General features: G+C 49.0%; 1 protein-coding gene across 2 annotated transcripts in view; it reads left to right on the top strand.

Moving 5' to 3' along the window:
• The window catches only part of ptprn2 (protein tyrosine phosphatase receptor type N2), a 1,583,832-nt gene that overhangs the window by 754,762 nt on the left and 810,405 nt on the right, over positions 1 to 18,665 (top strand). For both annotated transcript variants that reach the window (XM_072508225.1, XM_072508226.1), the window contains exon 11: positions 16,518 to 16,597. In XM_072508225.1, coding sequence (XP_072364326.1) covers positions 16,518 to 16,597 — 80 coding nt within the window. The remainder of the gene's footprint in view (positions 1 to 16,517; positions 16,598 to 18,665) is intronic.

Raw genomic sequence — 18,665 nt, 5'->3', positions numbered from 1 at the left:
AGAACCTTGCATGCCTGTGCACCTAGCAGGGAGTCCTTTGATGATCCGACTATCTCGAATAAGAGTGTGGCCGTGTGTGTGTTGTGTGTCATCTGGAGCTGGCAGGATCCCATAGCCGGGATAACGTTCCCATTGTAGTCGACTATCTTGCAACGGGATGGCCGAATTGGTGGTCTGACCTTCATGGCGTAGAAGGCTGACCATGCTATGAGGTTTGCGGAGGCGCCAGTGTCCAGACGGAATGTTATCGGCGATCGGTTGACCGTTAGGGTGGCACACCATTCATCACCCGGATTGACAGTGTTCACTTGCAACGGCTGGTGGGTCCTGGCTGGAGACATCCGGTTCCCATCATTGACCGCAACACGGAAGGCGTCCCGGTCGTCTGTGTCACTGGTCTGGATATCGTCTGGGCACAACTCGTAGTAAGGAGGCTGAATGGTCCGCACGTCCCTGCGAAGTTGTCGGAATTGGGGAACATTGGCAGGTTGAGCTGCTCGACAGCAGGCAGCGTAGTGGCCCATCTTGCCACAGCGGAGGCATTGTCGGTTTCTTGCCGGACATTGCCGCGTTAAATGTGCGGCTCCGCAGTTGCCGCACGTCATGACGTCATGGCGTTCGTTGCGCCACCATGTATGCGCAGTTTGGTCTTGCGTCGAGCGTGCCTGCGCATCATGTCCCACTGTGTTGACGTCTTTTTTGGCGCGCACAAACGCGGGAGGCCCCAGAAAGCGCGCGAAATGGCCGCCCTCATCCGGGCCGCGAGGAACTCGATCGCCTGGACCCGTTCGGCCTCGTAGGACGCCTGCCTCGCCGACCCGGCCACTTGAAATTGGGAGTAGCGGCTAGTCGTGTTTTCATGCAGGACACAGGCTTCGATTGCGGAAGCTAGGGTGAGGCCTTTAATTTTTAATAGCTGCTGGCGTAGGGTGCCCGAGGTGACCCCAAAAACAATCTGGTCCCGAATCATTGAATCGGAGGTGGTGTCGTAACCGCAGGACTGCGCGAGGATACGGAGGTGCGTAAGGAAGGATTGAAAGGGCTCATCCATACCCTGCAGGCGCTGCTGGAAGAGATACCTCTCGAAACTCTCGTTGATCTCGACGTTGAAGTGTTGGTCGAGTTTGAGAAGGACACTCTTGTACTTGGTCTTGTCCTCCTCTTCCGCGAACACCAGGGAGTTGTCGACATGGATAGCCTGTTGACCTGCGGTGGTGAGGAGGATGGCGATCTTTCTGGTGTCCGAAGTGCTCTCCTTTTCGTTGGCTTCCAGGAAGAGCTGGAAGCGCTGTTTGAACAGCTTCCAATTGACGCCGAGGTTTCCAGCGACTTGCTGCGGCGTGCTGACGGTGTCCATGGCGCAGGATGGCAGATTCCGGAGGATTCGTAGGTAGGTCCCACAGTTACTCCTGGTACTATGATGTGTTGGGTACTCTGCTACACAGACGAATCAACACGGTTGTGAATGGTACAACTCCGTTTTATTACTAACATTTATTTACAGTGGTAAACTGGTTACTGAGGTTTGATCATAACCCTAAAATCTGTGGACCTATTCCTAATACTATATTGGAGTGGCACTCAGCACATGGTGGATGTCTGAGTGGCTTGCTGTGAGCTCTGTGCCCTGAGCTGTCTCCTGCTGGAATGCCCGGGAAGTGTCGTGTTCCCTGTTTTGTAGTGTGTATGCTCTTGCCTGTGATTGGCTGTGGTGTTGTGTGTGTATTGATTGGTCCGTTGGTCTGTCCATCAGTATGTACGTATGTTTGTACCATGATGTTTACCTGAATATCCTGACAATGTACAGGAAGTAAAATAAAGAAAGGGAAAGAAAGATGAAATTTAGAGAGTTAAGAGGCAGAATGAAAAAATATGTGAAGGCATGAAATTCCGTATTTGTGAACAATAAGTTTCAGCTTTTATGGAGTGCTTGGCTGCAATTAAGCCTTACCACAGCATTAAAAATTTACTCCCACTTGAATGGACAAGCCTTAACCTTTTCTGTGGAGTTTAGAGGGTATGTAGAACCTTCATGTATGTGACAGCCAAGTCTCTCCACAAGATAATGTTAGAGTGAAGATTTGGGAGGAGTGGGGTAATCTGGGCAGCAACTTCCTGAATTCTGCTTTTAACTCTGGAAGTTGTTGTCCTATTTACCCTTTAGTAGTGGTGAGTCCTCATAGCCACAATGGAATTTCCAACATAAAATCCATGCCATTATCTTTTCCTGAAAAAATTCATTTTGTCAACGCTTTTCATCTTGCAATCATGAGGACAATTACAAGAATACAAATGTCAGGGGAAACAACATTTTTAGATTATATGAGGAGAGGGTACAGATTGGCTGACAAGTGGACTTTAATTGCTAGAGGCGTTGCCATGGAAAATGCACTCGTTGATGGTGACTGACAATGAACTGCCAAGCAATGTTCAAAATTTAATCCCGGTAGCTGGATTCGTATTGGCCAAAGCATTGCCCTGTGAAATGATCCAGCGAGTGGCTGTCACATATTGTGTTTAGCTGCAACAGGCAAAATGTGTGTACGTGTTCTTTGTATCTGCAAATAACAGGGCTCTGTGTATTAATATATATAGCTTCCAGTACACGTCAGTGCACCACACTGCGAACCCGACTGACAGTCTTAAATTGGTTGTCAGCATAATTTCTTGCACACTGAGAATTATTTAGCAATTATCAATTGTGAAGTCACATTTAATGCTGGCCACTGTTTTGAGTTTTGCAAGCACAGGCTGGTTAGGTACGACCTGCACTTGGCCTGTTGTGAACAGGAGAAGGAACATGTCAGTCACCATCAACTGGTGCATTCTCCAAGGCAACATCTCTACCAATCAGAGTCTATGTACCAACCAATCAGCTCTGTCCTCTCATACAGTATAAAGTTGTTGTTTCCTCTGACATTTGTATTCTTGTGATTGTCCAGATGAGTGCAAGATGGAATGATTCGACAAAATGTATTTTTTCAGCATCACTCAAGTCCTGTATGAGCCAACGGCTATTCATTATCTTTTGCAATGCCTTATGTCAATACTGAGCATTGAAAATGCTTATGTGTAAGTGACATTGTATGTAAACAGTTGCTATAAAGCCAAGCTCTTGGCTTTGACTCAAGTGAGAAAAGTGGTGTGTAGCCCGCCATCTGCACTGCCAGCTTTGACTGCCATATTTTCAAACACTTTGAGAAACAAAATGCTGGAGATTGGTCCCACACTGCCACGCTGGCGGGGAGGGCTCTGTATCCGAATGTGGAGGGACAATACAGCGGGGAAGCCTGCTAATGATATTGAAATGTATTTAAATGAGTTTCCTGACCTTACTGGGCGTGAACCTTGTGCCATTTGTGCCAATATCAAGCGGGGCGCAAAATCTCAGCCACCATGCCTTTGTTCCATTTTTATGCGGCTAGGCTTTTCTTTTCATGTTGTCTTTTATTGATATCTATTTTCATTTATTCGTTCATCTTTGTGTCCCCCTCGTAGCACAGTTGCTTACAGCTCCAGGGTCCCAGGTTCGATCCCCGGCTTGGGTCGCTGTCTGTGCGGAGTCTGCACATTCTCCCCGTGTCTGCGTGGGTTTCCTCCGGGTGCTCCGGTTTCCACCCACAGTCCAAAGATGTGCAGGTTAGGTGGATTGGCCATGATAAATTGCCCTTGGTGTCCAAAAAGGTTGGGTGGGGTTACTGGATTACGGGGATAGGGTGGCGGTGTGGGCTTAAGTGGGGGGCTCTTTCCAAAGGGCCACTGCAGACTCAATGGGCCGAATACCTCCTTCTGCACTGTAAATTCTATAATTTCGCTTGGGGAAAGTTTCTCACGTATCCAAAATTTCTTACATGACTTAGAAATTGTGTGGGATTGGCGTGGGGGGGGGGTCTGTTGGCGGGTTGGGGGGAAACCTACTAAATATATATAAAAGTAAATCAATTATCGATTTTTTTCTTCGTTCAACGGTGGTTTTGCACTGCAGCATAACTGCATTCGTCACATCCCACTTTGCACAGCTAATTCCCCATACGACCACAGAATCCCTGCAGTGCAGAAAGAGGCCATTTGGCCCATTGTTTCTGCACCGACCAACAGAGTATCATTACAATCTCCTCAAATGCCCACTGCATCATGACTTTTTTCACCTTTAAACCACCCACCTCCCCTCGGTCAGTCGCAACCATTGGTAGTGGTCATTTATTAATGTTGCATTGAATTGATTTGCGGCAGACTTTAATAAGTGAAACCAAGCATTGAGGGGGATAAATTTGTTTGTGCAGCGTTGCTTCAAATGGCGCTGTCCGGCCTTCAGGGAATTGACATAGTCTGCATAGTGCAACACACAAACCTTCCCCCGCCGAAATTGTTTTTTGCGCAGCTTTATTTTTAAAAAATGGATACTTAAAAATAAAAATATCTTTAACCTGGTTGAATTTTAATGTCAACTGCCATGATAGCTTGATGCTGAATTGTCATATTCCACTAGGGGGTACAATTACATTGAAAACGAGTTGAAGTCCAAGGCACTGATGTTGCAGTGTCTGCTGAAAGATGTGGCTGGTGCTTTCCAGTCTGCTGCACTTTCACCCTTTATCATGAAAATTCAATTCAGATGTTAATTGTCAACTGGATTCCACTGCTCAAATATCAGTTCCAAGTTGGGATGAAGCAAATATTTCAAGCACAGCTATAGTTGAGACCAAAACATTATGGCGGGATTCTCCGCTTCTAAGACTAAGTATTGGCGCCAACCCAGAATTCGTGGACTTTCATGACAGCAAAACTGGTGCCACACCTCGACCGATTCCGCTACTGTTGAGGGACGAGTACCAACGCCACATGGAGCACAATCGATTATAATGAGAAACGGTGCCGGATTCGCCAATTGACACTCGAGGCTGACAAGCTGCAGCCGCATATACACACTTCACTCCCCACACACACCATCCCAGCCAACAAGATCGCACCAAGGAGAGCAGCTCCACGCTTTACTGACGTGAGCTAGAGACCCTCCAGAATGCCGTGGAGGAGAAGAGGGTGACCCTGTACCCCGGCCGGCCACCGCTGTTCGTCGTGCCAGGGCGCGGGTGACAGAGGCGGTCAGGAAAGGGAGGTCGCCGAGGTGGAGCTCGGCCGCGGGCGAGGAGGTGACACCCTGCTTGGTTGCGGTTCCCCATGACAGGTCTGTCAACCTCCCCAACACCCCCCCCACCCCACTACCCCTGGCCCGCGGTCTAATCATGCGTCTTAAGAACCTGCTGGAGATTGGGTGGGTCCATCTGGTGCCCCTCTCCCCAGCTAGTGCCACAGCACGGGTGGCATCGGCGGTGGAGGTGATGGTTTTGGCTATGGATCAGCATGTCCATGCCCTGGGGCATTCTGTGCAGGTGGCCGCGGCTCAGGACAGGGTTGCCGCCTCACTGGCGACCATGTACCAGAGCCACCTGGAAATCACAGCGCCGCTCCTAAGTGTGGCCCAGTCACAGCAGGCCAAGTTTGGGTACGTCGGCGGCATTAAGCAGGGGCTGGGCAACCTGGCGCAGACACAGATGGGGGTGACTCAGACACTGGCTGATGTCACACAAACCAAAAAGGTGGTGGCACAGTCAATGGGTAATGTGGTGCAGGCCCAGACAGAGATGGTCCAATCCCTGTGCTCCATGGTCGAGATCAGAGCAGGCCTCCAGGATTGGCAGCGCCAGATGGTGGGGATGCCACGGAATAGCTCTGCATGCAACCCTGTCTCATGGAGTAGCCCAGGGGCCATCGGGCACCCCGATGGAGGTGGAGGTGATGGGTCTAGTGCCAGTGACTCCTGCAGGGGAGATCCCTGAACAGCGCAGCACCTCGGAATCCCCCCCCTCCTGTCCCTGGTACACCTGGTGGGCAGCTAGCAGCTGGCACCATGCCACCCGGGACACCCTGCGATGAGAACGTCGCGTTATGAAATGTTTGGCTGCTCATGTTACTGCCGCAATGTCAGAGTGTGGGTGGAGCTGAGCTCTGGCTCTGCTTTTTAGTTTCACTTTGAGAAAAGCTTGGTCTTTTTGGTTTCGTTTTCAGTGTTGGAGCTGAAGCCAGACAAAGCAGGTGTACTGCTGTTCTCTCTGCCATGAAAAGACTGTCTCTTGATCATTTGGTGAATTCAGAATTATAAATGTTCTGAGTAGTGACTTTAACCTGATGTGCTTCTGTTAAAGGTTGTGTTTTTTGTAAAGTCTTCTGGATGTTAAAAGGACAATGTATGCATTACTTAGTGTTGTATTCTTTGGGGGTTGTATTTGAATTAATGGTTGCTAAGATGTTCACTGTTTGTTTTAAAAAGGTTAACTTTGAGTTCATAGAATAAACATTGTTTTGCTTTAAAAAATACTTTTCCATTTCTGCTGTACCACACCTGTAGAGTGGGCCGTGTGCTCCCCATACCACAATCTAGTAAAGGTTGTGGCCCATGATACACTTTGGGGTTCTCTAAACCCTGGCCCATAACAACCCGAGCAGTTGCCGAGCCCATCCAGGCACAGTCGTCTCAGAAGACCCCCAGTAATGGTGACCCAGGTCGCAGGGCAGGAATCACAGCAGGCCACCACCACTCCAGCTATACCGTCTGGGGAACCATCTCGGTGTCGCGTTGGGGCTGGTAAGGCCATAAAGTTGGATACCAGATAAGTTAGCACGGGTGCAGGGCACAGTTTAATTGTAGGGGCTAGGGCACAAATCGGTAAATATCTGTTCACATTGAACACCAGTTACCACCATTACAACCAGCCTTGGTGCTCTGTCCGGTGGGTGTGAGGGGTGGGCTGGTCTGGCTGGGGAAAGATAAATGGGCGAATATCGGGGGGGAATGGCCAGACCCTGTTGTCATGGTATCACTGCCAACCCAGAACCCCCACCCCGTAGTGCGGCAGGTATGTATTTCAGAGGGTGTTGCAGGCGGGGGGTGGCTGGGGTGCAAATGAGGGGTTGTGTGTTTGGGATGCGGTGCCCGTGCCCTGGCCAGTTCCTCCCCTCTAGTAGTTGAACCTGGAGGCGACGAGAGAGTCGCGTGCGCACTGGCCCTGGTTGTGCGGCCTCCCGTGCCTGCCTGGGCCCATCCTCCCCCTCCCCCGCATCCTCCTTGTCGGACAAGGCCTGGTGTTCCACCTTTTCCTCCAGCACATCTGTCCCAGGATGAAGGAGTCATGCACACTGCCCGGGTATCGGGTGCAGACGTGTTTGATGCGTAGCTGATGGTCACATATCAGCTGCACGTTCATTGAGTGGTACCCCTTTTGGTTTGTGTACAGCGGCCTGTTACCTGCAGCTGCCCGTAGGGGTCATGCATCCCGTCGATCACCTCCTGGACCCGGGGCATCCCGGCGATGGTGGCAAACCGCTCTGCTGGGTATCCCAGAAGGCTTGGCCCACATGGAAATGGATGAATTGAGCCACATGGGCAGATAGAGCCTCTGTGACAGCACAGATGCACCTGAGCACCGAGGTCTGTGAGATCCCAGACAGGTCCCCACTCAACGCCTGGTAGGACCCAGTGCCATTGAAGTTCAAGGAGACCGTCACCTTGATGGCCACCGGGAGCGGCTGTCCTTCCCCACACCCCCGCTGTTCCAGGTGTACCATCATCTGGCAGATATGTTGCACAGTCTCTCTGCTCAGCCGGAGTCTTCGACGGCATGCCTGATCTGGCAATTCTTCAAATGATGGGCGGTGCCGCTACACACGAGGCCTCATGCGGTGCCCCCTTGGCACCTCCTCCTCAGTCTGTTTGGAGACTCGCTCTCCATCCTGGGCGACTGCCCCCTGTCCATATGGGGTACGTTCCGCTGTAGTACGCTCCACTGTTGCAGCTTCACCCTCCTCCTTGACCAGAGCTCGCTCGTACACTCGCAAGGCATCCCCCAGGGCTAGGGCGGTCTGTGCCCAGTACCGCCCCAGTCCCATGGGGGTCACCCTGGCCACTCAGCCTGTGCCCCTGTCATTCCCCCCACCCTGGCCAGCCCAGCCAGTGTCCGATCCAGCAGCCCACAGTCTCTCTCTCTCTGTCTCTCTCTCTCTGTCTCCCTCTCTCTGTCTCTCTCTCTCTCTCTCTCTCTCTCTCTCTCTCTCTCTGTCTCTCGGTACGCATTGATGCCACTGTCGAGGTAACGGAGAACCGCGGTTTAGCGTCAAATTGGCGCCCACCACGATTTGGGCGCCGGGACCTATTCTCCGTCCAATCGCGTTTGGCGATTCACTGTTGGCAAACTGAGAATCCCACCCTATTTGTTTTCAAGAAGCAGTTTGATGTAGCACTTAAGACGAAGGGGATCAAAGGATATGGGTGAAAGCGGGGTTAGCCTTTAGAATTGGATGATCAGCCAAGATCATAATGAATGGCGGAGCTGGCTCGAAGGGCCGAATGGCCTCCTCGTGCTCCCATTTTCTATGTTTGTATGTTTCTTTTTTAAAATACCTTATTGCATTATGTATTGCTAAACATTTGCTGTTATATAAAGAACACGCATTTATATGGCTTCTTTCCGGCATTCCTTATAGCTGATTTATGTACGTATCGAAGCAGTGTGGGAATGTATAGGGCATGCACAACACCCAATTCCAGTGGCTAACAGAAAGATATACTAAATTGCCAGGCCTGTCCATGCCTAGTCAGCCCAGAAACCTCTATCTGATGGTTACATTTTCACTGAGGCCTAAAGTATGTCTGTATTCCTTATACAATTTGAGGATAAATTTGTGATTTTTGTTAATGCCCGTTTTAAAAGACATTGAAATGTCAAAATTGCACCAGCCTCTGTGGACGTACCAGCAGAGCAGACCACTGCATTATCCCAGTTTTTTAAGAATGTGATGTTCTCGTGAGTCAATTGGTTTGTAAGTTCAGCAGGGAAGTGAACTAGTCCAGTGTACCCTTCACGGGACTTGAATATTGTAATTATTTTAACAGTGATCTTCGAGAAGTCCAAGCTTTTCGTGACCAAGATGAAATAATTATAATTGGAGAAATCCAAAGTGCGAGGGAGGACAGTTTAAAAGGCTTTCATCACTGGGCTTTCGCACTCCTGTTTTAAGGGACAAATTGCTAGATATTTGAAGTTAAGTCAGTGACAGTTTCAGAAATGGTCCACTCTTGGTAGATCTTCGATATACGGCACAGCCTGGCTCGCAATATGTAAGAAGATGGCAAGTGCATGGACTGCAGCGGTTCAAGAAGGCAGCTCGCCACCACCTTCTCTAGGGATGTGTGCTAAATGTTGGCCTAGTCAATGATACCCATATGTCATGAATGAATTAAAAAAACATTCATCGAGATTTATTGAGCAACTTAGAAAGTTTTCTAGTGTTAATAATGTGGTACAGATGTAAGGCATTGTTGCAGATCCCAAATCCTTCATTCTGGTAAGTAGAGGCAGCAATGTTTTAATGTGTCGTTTCTATATTGGTGTATTTCATAGTCCAGGAGCAGCAAGATGGGGAATGGTTTTCTAGGAAATCATTGTCATTCCACTCCACCTCCGAATCTGCTGGTGGAACCATATTTTGAGAGGATTAATACATCACTCGATACCTGCAAAATTGCTATTTCGGGACAAACCACCTTCAATAATCGTGGTTTGAATTCTCATCGTCCCTGTGGCATTAGAAGTCACTTCCCACTGTCTGTACGTAAGGGCATTACTTGCACAAAGGTGGCCAGCAGTGTGAGCATTTAAGCATTGTTCGGAAAATGCTGGAAAAACAAAGCAAGATCTTTAGTCCCCACTGCCTTTTGGTTTTTTTCCCCCCAGCTTTTCAGCTTATCTGTTTTTTGCTTAACTATCATTCAATTGAGGCAGTGTAATTCCTCGATCGCAAAATCTTCCAATTGATCCAAGTGAAAGACACATTTTTCCACCTGATCTCACATGAAGCAGGGATTGTTTTGCTCGGAGCAGGAAAGGTTAAAGGGGAACGTTATTCAAGTTGTTCAAAAATATGAAGGGTTTTGACAGAGTAGATATTTCCGTTGGTAGGTGGGCTGTTACCTCGAGAACATAGATTTAAAATCGTTCCAAAGTAAGCTGGGGAGATGAGGAGAAATCGTTTTTACCCGGTGACTTGTTTTGATCTAGAATACACTGTCCAAATGGTGATGGAAGCAGATTCCGGAGCAATTTTTAGAAGGGAATTAAATAGATACTGAAAAAGGAAATATTTGCGGGGCTATGAGGAAAAGGTGCAGGAGTGGAACTAAGTGAGCTGACATGAGGACAATGAACCAGACAGACTCCTGACTCCTTCTACGATCCATGATTCAATCGAGCGAGCATTTGCAATACAGTGTTGCTATGTGACAACAGTCACCAGCCTTCAAAGTAATTCACTTGAAGCACTTTGAAAAACATGCATGTCTTAAATCATGTTAAACATAGACATAGAAAAGCTACAGCACAGAAATGTGATTTTGATTTGATTTATTATTGTCACATGTTATACAGTGAAAAGAATTGTTTCTTGCATGCTGTACAAACAATGCATACCGTACATAGGGAAGGAAGGAGAGACTGCAGAATATAATGTTACAGTTATAGCAAGGTGTAGAGAAAAGATCAACTTAATACGAGGTAGGTCCATTTAAAAGTCTGATGGCAGTAGGGACGAAGCTGTTCTTGAGTCGGTTGGTACGTGACCTCAAACTTTGATATCTTTATCCTGACGGAAGAAGGTGGAAGAGAGTACGTCCGGGGTGGTGGAGTCCTTAATTATGCTGGTTGTCTTTCCGAGGCCGCGGGAATTGTGGACAGAGTCAATGGATGGGAGGCTGGTTTGCGTGATGGATTGGGCTACATTCACGACCTTTTGTAATTTCCTGCGGTCTTGGGCAGAGCAGGATCCATACCAAGCTGTGATACAACCAGAAAAAATGCTTTCTATGGTCCTTCTGTAGAAGTTGGTGAGAGTCGTAGGTGACATGCCAAATTTCCTTAGTCTTCTGAGAAAGTAGAGTCATTGGTGGGCTTTCTTAACTATAGTGTTGGCATGGGGGGACCAGGACAGGCTGTTGGTGATCTGGACACCTAAGATCTTGAAGCTTTTGTGAAGAACTTGTGCTGCACCTGACGTTGGCAGGAAAGGTGCAGGTGGTGAAGGTGAACGTACTGCCAAGATTCCTGTTTGTGTTTCAGTCCCTCTTGATTTTTCCCCTCCTCATTTTTCTCCACAAGGCTTTTTGTTCGGAAGGTAGCTGCATTAATCTCGGAATTTGCCAAGGGAAGGTGCCAAGGGTGAAGAGGGCTCCGTTGCAAAGGCAGAGGCAGGAAGGGGGGGCTGGCAGTTTCAAATTTGTTTTGTGAATATGTAGAAGGTGAGACGATGGTGGGAGGGAGGGGGGCAGATTGGGTCAGGTTAGAGGAGGAGTCTTGCAAGGGTATGAGACTGAGGGCTCTGGTGTCGGCCCCGCTGCCGTTCACCCCGAGGAGGTATACGAGGAGTCCGGTGGTGGCGACATCTGTACAAATTTGGAACCTGATGAGGAGGCACTTTAAGTTGGGTCACGTGATGACTCCACTTTGTGAGAATCCAAGATTTACTCCGGGAGAGGATGGATGGGATGTGGAGGAGATGGAGGGAGGATGGATTAGTGCGGGTCAGGGACATGTTTGCGGAGGGGAGGTTTTCTGGGACAGAGGAGCTGCGGGAGAGTTTGAGCTAGCAAGAGGAAGTTAGTTTAGATATTGGCAGATGTAGGGCTTTGCGCACAAGGAGCTGCCTTCGTTCCCTCAGGTGCCAGAGTATTTTTGGAGAAAATGTTGCTCCAGGATGAGAGGGGGAAAATGGTAGGATTGAGGATATATATGGGTGGTTGAGGGAGCAGGGCAAGCCCATCGTGAGAAGGATTAAGCAGAAGTGCTGGGAAGGGAGATAGGATGGGGGCGTTGGTGTGAAGTAATGCGCAGAATGAATTCAACCTCCTACTGTGCAAGGATGAGTCTGATACAATTTAAGGTGGTGCAAAGGGTCCACAAGACTCAGGCCCGGGTGAGTGGGGTTTTTTGGGGGGTAGCGGACGGGTGCGAGAGTTGTGGAAGGGGGCTGGTGAACCATGCCCATATGTTCTGGGGGTGTGGGAACTTGGCGAACTTTTGGGAGGTGGTATTCGGTTTCACAGATCGGCGCAACATCGAGGGCCGAAGCGCCTGTACTGCACTGTAATGTTCTATCTATATCAAGGATTGTAGCGGTTGCGCTGATGCCAGATCTGATGGTGGCGATCTTTGGGGTGTCGGAGGGGGAGGGGGCCGGTGTGGAACTGGTACAAGGGGGAGCCAGTCGATGTGGTATATTTGGACTTTCTCACTCTAATATGCACTCCTATGATCTAACCAAGGTGTTGGGATCTAACCTCATCACCTTGGAGATCTTGGGCGCGCGCAGTTCAGTGCTGGTCTCCACAGGGCAGCACAGTAGCATAGTGGTTAGCATAACGGCTTCACAGTGCCAGGGTCCCAGGTTCGATTCACTATCTGTGAGGAGTCTGCATGTTCTCCCCGTGCCTGCATGGGTTTACTCCGGGTGCTCCGGCTTCCTCCCACAGTCCAAAGATGTGCAGGGGTAGGTGGATTGGCCATGCTAAATTGCCCTTAGTGTCCAAAAAAGGTAAAGTGGGGTTACAGAGATAGGGTGCAAGTATGTGGATAAGGTGGAGGTGTGGGCATTGGTAGTGTGCTCTTTCCAAGGGCCAGTGCAGACTCGATGGGCCGAATGGCCTCCTTCTGCACTGTAAATTCTGTTGAAACGGGGACCAGACAGAACGGCACTCTTGGTGTTTGCCCCCTTGATTGCTGGTGCCACCTGAGCACATTGGCACTGCCAGGATAGCACCCTGACAGTGCCACCTGGTGCCAGCCTGGCATTGACAAGGTGCCCAGGTGGTACTGCCAGCTGGCAGGGGCATTGTCAGTGTTGTTATTGTTATTATAACAATATTAGGCGGATTATAACAATATTAGGCGGGAACTGAAGAACAAAGATTGGGGGCGGATGTTTGAGGGCAAATCAACATCTGACATGTGGGAGGCTTTCAAGTGGCAGTTGAAAGGAATTCAGGACCGGCATGTTCCTGTGAGGAAGAAGGATAAATACGGCAATTTTCGGGAACCTTGGATGACGAGAGATATTGTAGGCCTCGTCAAAAAGAAAAAGGAGGCATTTGTCAGGGCTAAAAGGCTGGGAACAGACGAAGCCTGCGTGGAATATAAGGAAAGTAGGAAGGAACTTAAGCAAGGAGTCAGGAGGGCTAGAAGGGGTCACGAAAAGTCATTGGCAAATAGGGTTAAGGAAAATCCCAAGGCTTTTTACACGTACATAAAAAGCAAGAGGGTAGCCAGGGAAAGGGTTGGCCCACTGAAGGATAGGCAAGGGAATCTATGTGTGGAGCCAGAGGAAATGGGCGAGGTACTAAATGAATACTTTGCATCAGTATTCACCAAAGAGAAGAAATTGGTAGATGTTGAGTCTGGAGAAGGGTGTGTAGATAGCCTGGGTCACATTGAGATCCAAAAAGACGAGGTGTTGGGTGTCTTAAAATATATTAAGGTAGATAAGTCCCCAGGGCCTGATGGGATCTACCCCAGAATACTGAAGGAGGCTGGAGAGGAAATTGCTGAGGCCTTGACAGAAATCTTTGGATCCTCGCTGTCTTCAGGGGATGTCCCGGAGGACTGGAGAATAGCCAATGTTGTTCCTCTGTTTAAGAAGGGTAGCAAGGATAATCCCGGGAACTACAGGCCGGTGAGCCTTACTTCAGTGGTAGGGAAATTACCTACGAAGAGAATTCTTCGAGACAGGATCTACTCCCATTTGGAAGAAAATAGACGTATTAGTGAGAGGCAGCATGGTTTTGTGAAGGGAAGGTCGTGTCTCACTAACTTGATAGAGTTTTTCGAGGAGGTCACTAAGATGATTGATGCAGGTAGGGCAGTGGATGTTGTCTATATGGACTTCAGTAAGGCCTTTGACAAGGTCCCTCATGGTAGACTAGTACAAAAGGTGAAGTCACACGGGATCAGGGGTGAGCTGGCAAGGTGGATACAGAACTGGCTAGGCCATAGAAGGCAGAGAGTAGCAATGGAAGGATGCTTTTCTAATTGGAGGGCTGTGACCAGTGGTGTTCCACAGGGATCAGTGCTGGGACCCTTGCTCTTTGCAGTATATATAAATGATTTGGAGGAAAATGTAACTGGTCTGATTAGTAAGTTTGCAGACGACACAAAGGTTGGTGGAATTGCGGATAGCGATGAGGACTGTCGGAGGATACAGCAGGATTTAGATTGTTTGGAGACTTGGGCGGAGAGATGGCAGATGGAGTTTAATCCGGACAAATGTGAGGTAATGCATTTTGGAAGGTCTAATGCAGGTAGGGAATATACAGTGAATGGTAGAACCCTCAAGAGTATTGAAAGTCAAAAGAGATCTAGGAGTACAGGTCCACAGGTCATTGAAAGGGGCAACACAGGTGGAGAAGGTAGTCAAGAAGGCATACGGCATGCTTGCCTTCATTGGCCGGGGCATTGAGTATAAGAATTGGCAAGTCATGTTGCAGCTGTATGGAACCTTAGTTAGGCCACACTTGGAGTATAGTGTTCAATTCTGGTCGCCACACTACCAGAAGGATGTGGAGACTTTAGAGCGGGTGCAGAAGAGATTTACCAGAATGTTGCCTGGTATGGAGGGCATTAGCTATGAGGAGCAGTTGAATAAACTCGGTTTGTTCTCACTGGAACGAAGGAGGTTGAGGGGAGACCTGATAGAGGTATACAAAATTATGAGGGGCATAGACAGAGTGGATAGTCAGAGGCTTTTCCCCAGGGTAGAGGGGTCAATTACTAGGGGGCATAGGTTTAAGGTGAGAGGGGCAAGGTTTAGAGTAGATGTACGAGGCAAGTTTTTTACGCAGAGGGTAGTGGGTGCCTGGAACTCGCTACCGGAGGAGGTGGTGGAAGCAGGGACGATAGTGACATTTAAGGGGCATCTTGACAAATACATGAATAGGATGGGAATAGAGGGATACGGACCCAGGAAGTGTAGAAGATTGTAGTTTAGTCGGGCAGCATGGTCGGCACGGGCTTGGAAGGCCGAAGGGCCTGTTCCTGTGCTGTACATTTCTTTGTTCTTTGTTAGTGTGCCAGGCTGCCATTTTTCCCAATCTGTGGATCGGGCCCGGGAGTGGGGGTCCTGAGGACCACCTTATAGGTGATTGGAGCTTTGGGGGGTTCAGGGGTCGAGAAATCAGGACGCCATTTAAAAATGGAACCAGACCGTTGACAACCAGGTGCCCTCATGAAACCTCAAGATGAATTCCTGACCACTTTTGCATGCCATTACTTGGGAACACCACCACCTGGCGGTTCCCCTGAAAGTCACTAACCATCCTGACTTATCGCCATTCCTTCATCTTTGCTGGGTCAAAATCTGGAACTCCCTCTCTAACAGCACTGTGGATGTACCGACACCACATGGACTGCAGGGGTTCAAGAAGGCTGCTCATCACCACCATTGTCTCCAGTGTAGCACAGTGGTTAGCACTGCTGCTTCACAGCCCCAAGGACCCTGGTTCGATTCCAGTCTTGGGTGACTGTGTGGGGTTTGCACGTACCCTATGGGTTTCCTCCGGGTGCGCCGATTCCCTCCCACAGTCCCAAGATGTGCAGGTTAGGTGGGGTTGGGGGGGAGTGGAACCAGGTGGGGTGCTCGTTCAGAGGGTTGGTGCACTCTATGGGTGAAATGGCCTCCTTCTCCACTCTAGGGATTCTATGGAACTAGCGATGGGTTGGGCATAGCCAGTGACGCCCACATCCCAGAAATGAATTTTAATAAACTAAGAACACTTATTTGTACCTCCATAATGCCGCAGTCTGCATCTTTGTCTCAGGACATCTTCTGCTGAAATACTCATCTATGCATTTATTTCCTCTAGACTTGACTATTCTAATCCACTCCCTGGCTCGCCTCCCAAATTCCATCCTCTGCAAACATGAGGTCCTCCAACGCTCTGCTGCCCATATCCTAACTAGCACCAAGTCCCGTTCACCTATCATTCCAGTGCTCACTGGTCAACATTAGTGCTCCAAACTCCCGAAATATCTGCAACCTTCCAATTCTGACCTCCCAAGAATCCCTGATTTTAATCACGCTGCCATTTGCAATCGGCCTTCAGCTGTCGAGGCCCTGAGCTCTCAGAATCCCTCCATAAACATCTCTGCCTCTTGTGCTCTCTATCCTTCTTTAATGCAACTCCTTAAAATCTGCCTCTTTGAGCAAGATTTTGGTTGTCCGCCCTCGTGTGCCTCGGTGTCAAATCTTGTTTGTTAAGCCTCCTGTGAAGCACCTTGGGACATTTGACTGCATTAAAGGTGCATTATTGATGCTGTTGCTTTGTTCCCTGTTAATTTCTGTATGAAAATCAATCTGGCAATTGCAAATGTGTGGAATCCACTCTAAAGCCTATCATCAATTCATCAATTTTAATTATCTTTCAGCATGATGGGGCCAGCTGTGATCTTCCAAGTTAAAGTCAATGGTCAAAATGTGTCAACGGCCGACGTGGTGAACGTCGCAGGTAGGAATGAACATTGCTTTTACTTTGTAATGATATGTCACAAAAAGAATCCCACTCCCGTGCGCGCATACACAAACACACACACACACACACACACACGCTGACATCTAATAGACAGTTGCGAGGATCGTGGCACAGATGGGAAATTGAAGTGTAACATCGCAGAGTCAAATAAGGCGAGCAGTGATTTCATTGTTTGAAGAGGAGTTTGATTTAAATTAAGAGACGCAGGCATGGTGAGGAATTGGGAAAGGGACTGCCTCCGAGCCAAGTTTCAGAATCGGCAAAAAATCAATAAGGACGTGAAGATGTATTAGCGGAAAGTAAGGTCTCGAGAGAGAGATGGTAGCCATGATGTGGAGATGCCGGCGTTGGACTGGGGTGAGCACAGTACGAAGTCTTACAACACCAGGTTAAAGTCCAACAGGTTTGTTTCGATGTCACTAGCTTTCGGAGCGCTGCTCCTTCCTCAGGTGAACCTGAGGAAGGAGCAGCGCTCCGAAAGCTAGTGACATCGAAACAAACCTGTTGGACTTTAACCTGGTGTTGTAAGACTTCGTATCGAGAGAGAGAGAGAGAGATGGCGTTTACCTCACTGGTAAATACTAACAGGGTCATCTGAATGAGCAGCATCTGTTTGAGGCTGAATTTGAGTGGTTGGTGAACTAAATGTTTTGTTGCGTTTGTTCAAGTGGGCTGGGGGGGGGTGGGTTACATAGAATAAGATAACACTGGGGAAGGGACTTGGCCTGATATTATCAGCAAACGCTGAACCATCCACAAAAAGCATTTGAAATTCATGTTCCAAATGGATATTCTAAAAGACATGAAGATTTATTTCCTGTGGATTTTCAAATTGAAGCACTGCACAGTTTGAAGGGAAATAAGGACCGACTAATTACGTTTGAAGAATTCTGCATAGGAAAAATGACCATCGGAGCATCAAAAATACAGCTGAATCAATTCCGGCTAAAGTCACAATTTAGCGGCATAATATTCTTGGAGTCACTGTACAGCCTCGGCTGTGTCACCTGCTTCACTTTACCTTTTCTCATGGAGTCATAAAAGCTTTTCTGTGCAGTATTCCTGCTTTAATGCTAACTGCTTCACCGGAGCAAATCCAATTCCCCTGTTCTTTCCAGGAACCTTTTAATATTTTTCCTCTCCACAAAGACTTTGATCTCACCTTTATTTTCTTCTGAAGATGGCAGTAATCAATTGGACCTCATACAGCTGCCGTGGTTTCAGATTGGGACTGCGTACAATCAGAATATGCGATCCGAAAGATGATGAGCATTATTCCTCGTAAGCTGAAAACCGTTGGAAGTGCCTGCACAATCACAGGCCCCCATGTGCTGTTTTGAAGTTGATATTATGGTGCAATAATTCAACTTAACTACCCGCTATAGAAACTGTATTACCAAAAGTCCACAACACATCGGTGTAGAATTAGGCCACTCAGCCCATTGAGTCTGCTCTGCCATTCAATCATGGCTGATAGGTTTCTCATCCTCCTACTCCTGCCTTCTCCCCATAACCCCTGATCCCCTTATTAATGGGCGGGATTCTCTGACCCCAGGGCCTGGTCGGAGAATCGGCGGGCCGGGTGCGATTCACACAACATCGCCCGACGCCGATTCTCCGGTCACTGGAGAATTGGCATTGGCGTAGTACCGGTCGGGGGATGCTCTACGCGATTCTCCGCGCGGGATGGGCTGAGCGGCCACCAAGATAGCCCGAGTCCCGCGGCGCTGTTGAATGTAGTCTTACCCGGTGGGACCTCGCCGTCCATCCTGCGGGGGGGGGCGGCCTGGTGGGGGAGGGAGAATCTGACCCCGGGGGGGCCTCCACCGTGACCTGGGCCCGCGATCGGGGCCTACCGATCGGCGGGCCGGCTTCTCCTGGTGGGGGCCTCTTTTACTCCGCGCCAGTCCCTGTAGCTCTCCACCATGTTGCGTCCAGGCTGGCGCGGAGAAGGAAGTCAGCGCGGTCGCAGAGCGCATGCACAGACCCGCGGCGCCTGTTTGACCGGTAACGGCAGCTGGAGCTGCGTGAGTCACTCCAGTGC

This window comes from Scyliorhinus torazame, chromosome 6 (genome assembly GCF_047496885.1).
Source record: "Scyliorhinus torazame isolate Kashiwa2021f chromosome 6, sScyTor2.1, whole genome shotgun sequence".
NCBI classification, from domain to species: domain Eukaryota; kingdom Metazoa; phylum Chordata; class Chondrichthyes; order Carcharhiniformes; family Scyliorhinidae; genus Scyliorhinus; species Scyliorhinus torazame.
The sequence above is the reverse complement of the archived record's forward strand: the minus strand, read 5'-3'. Positions and strand labels throughout refer to the sequence as shown.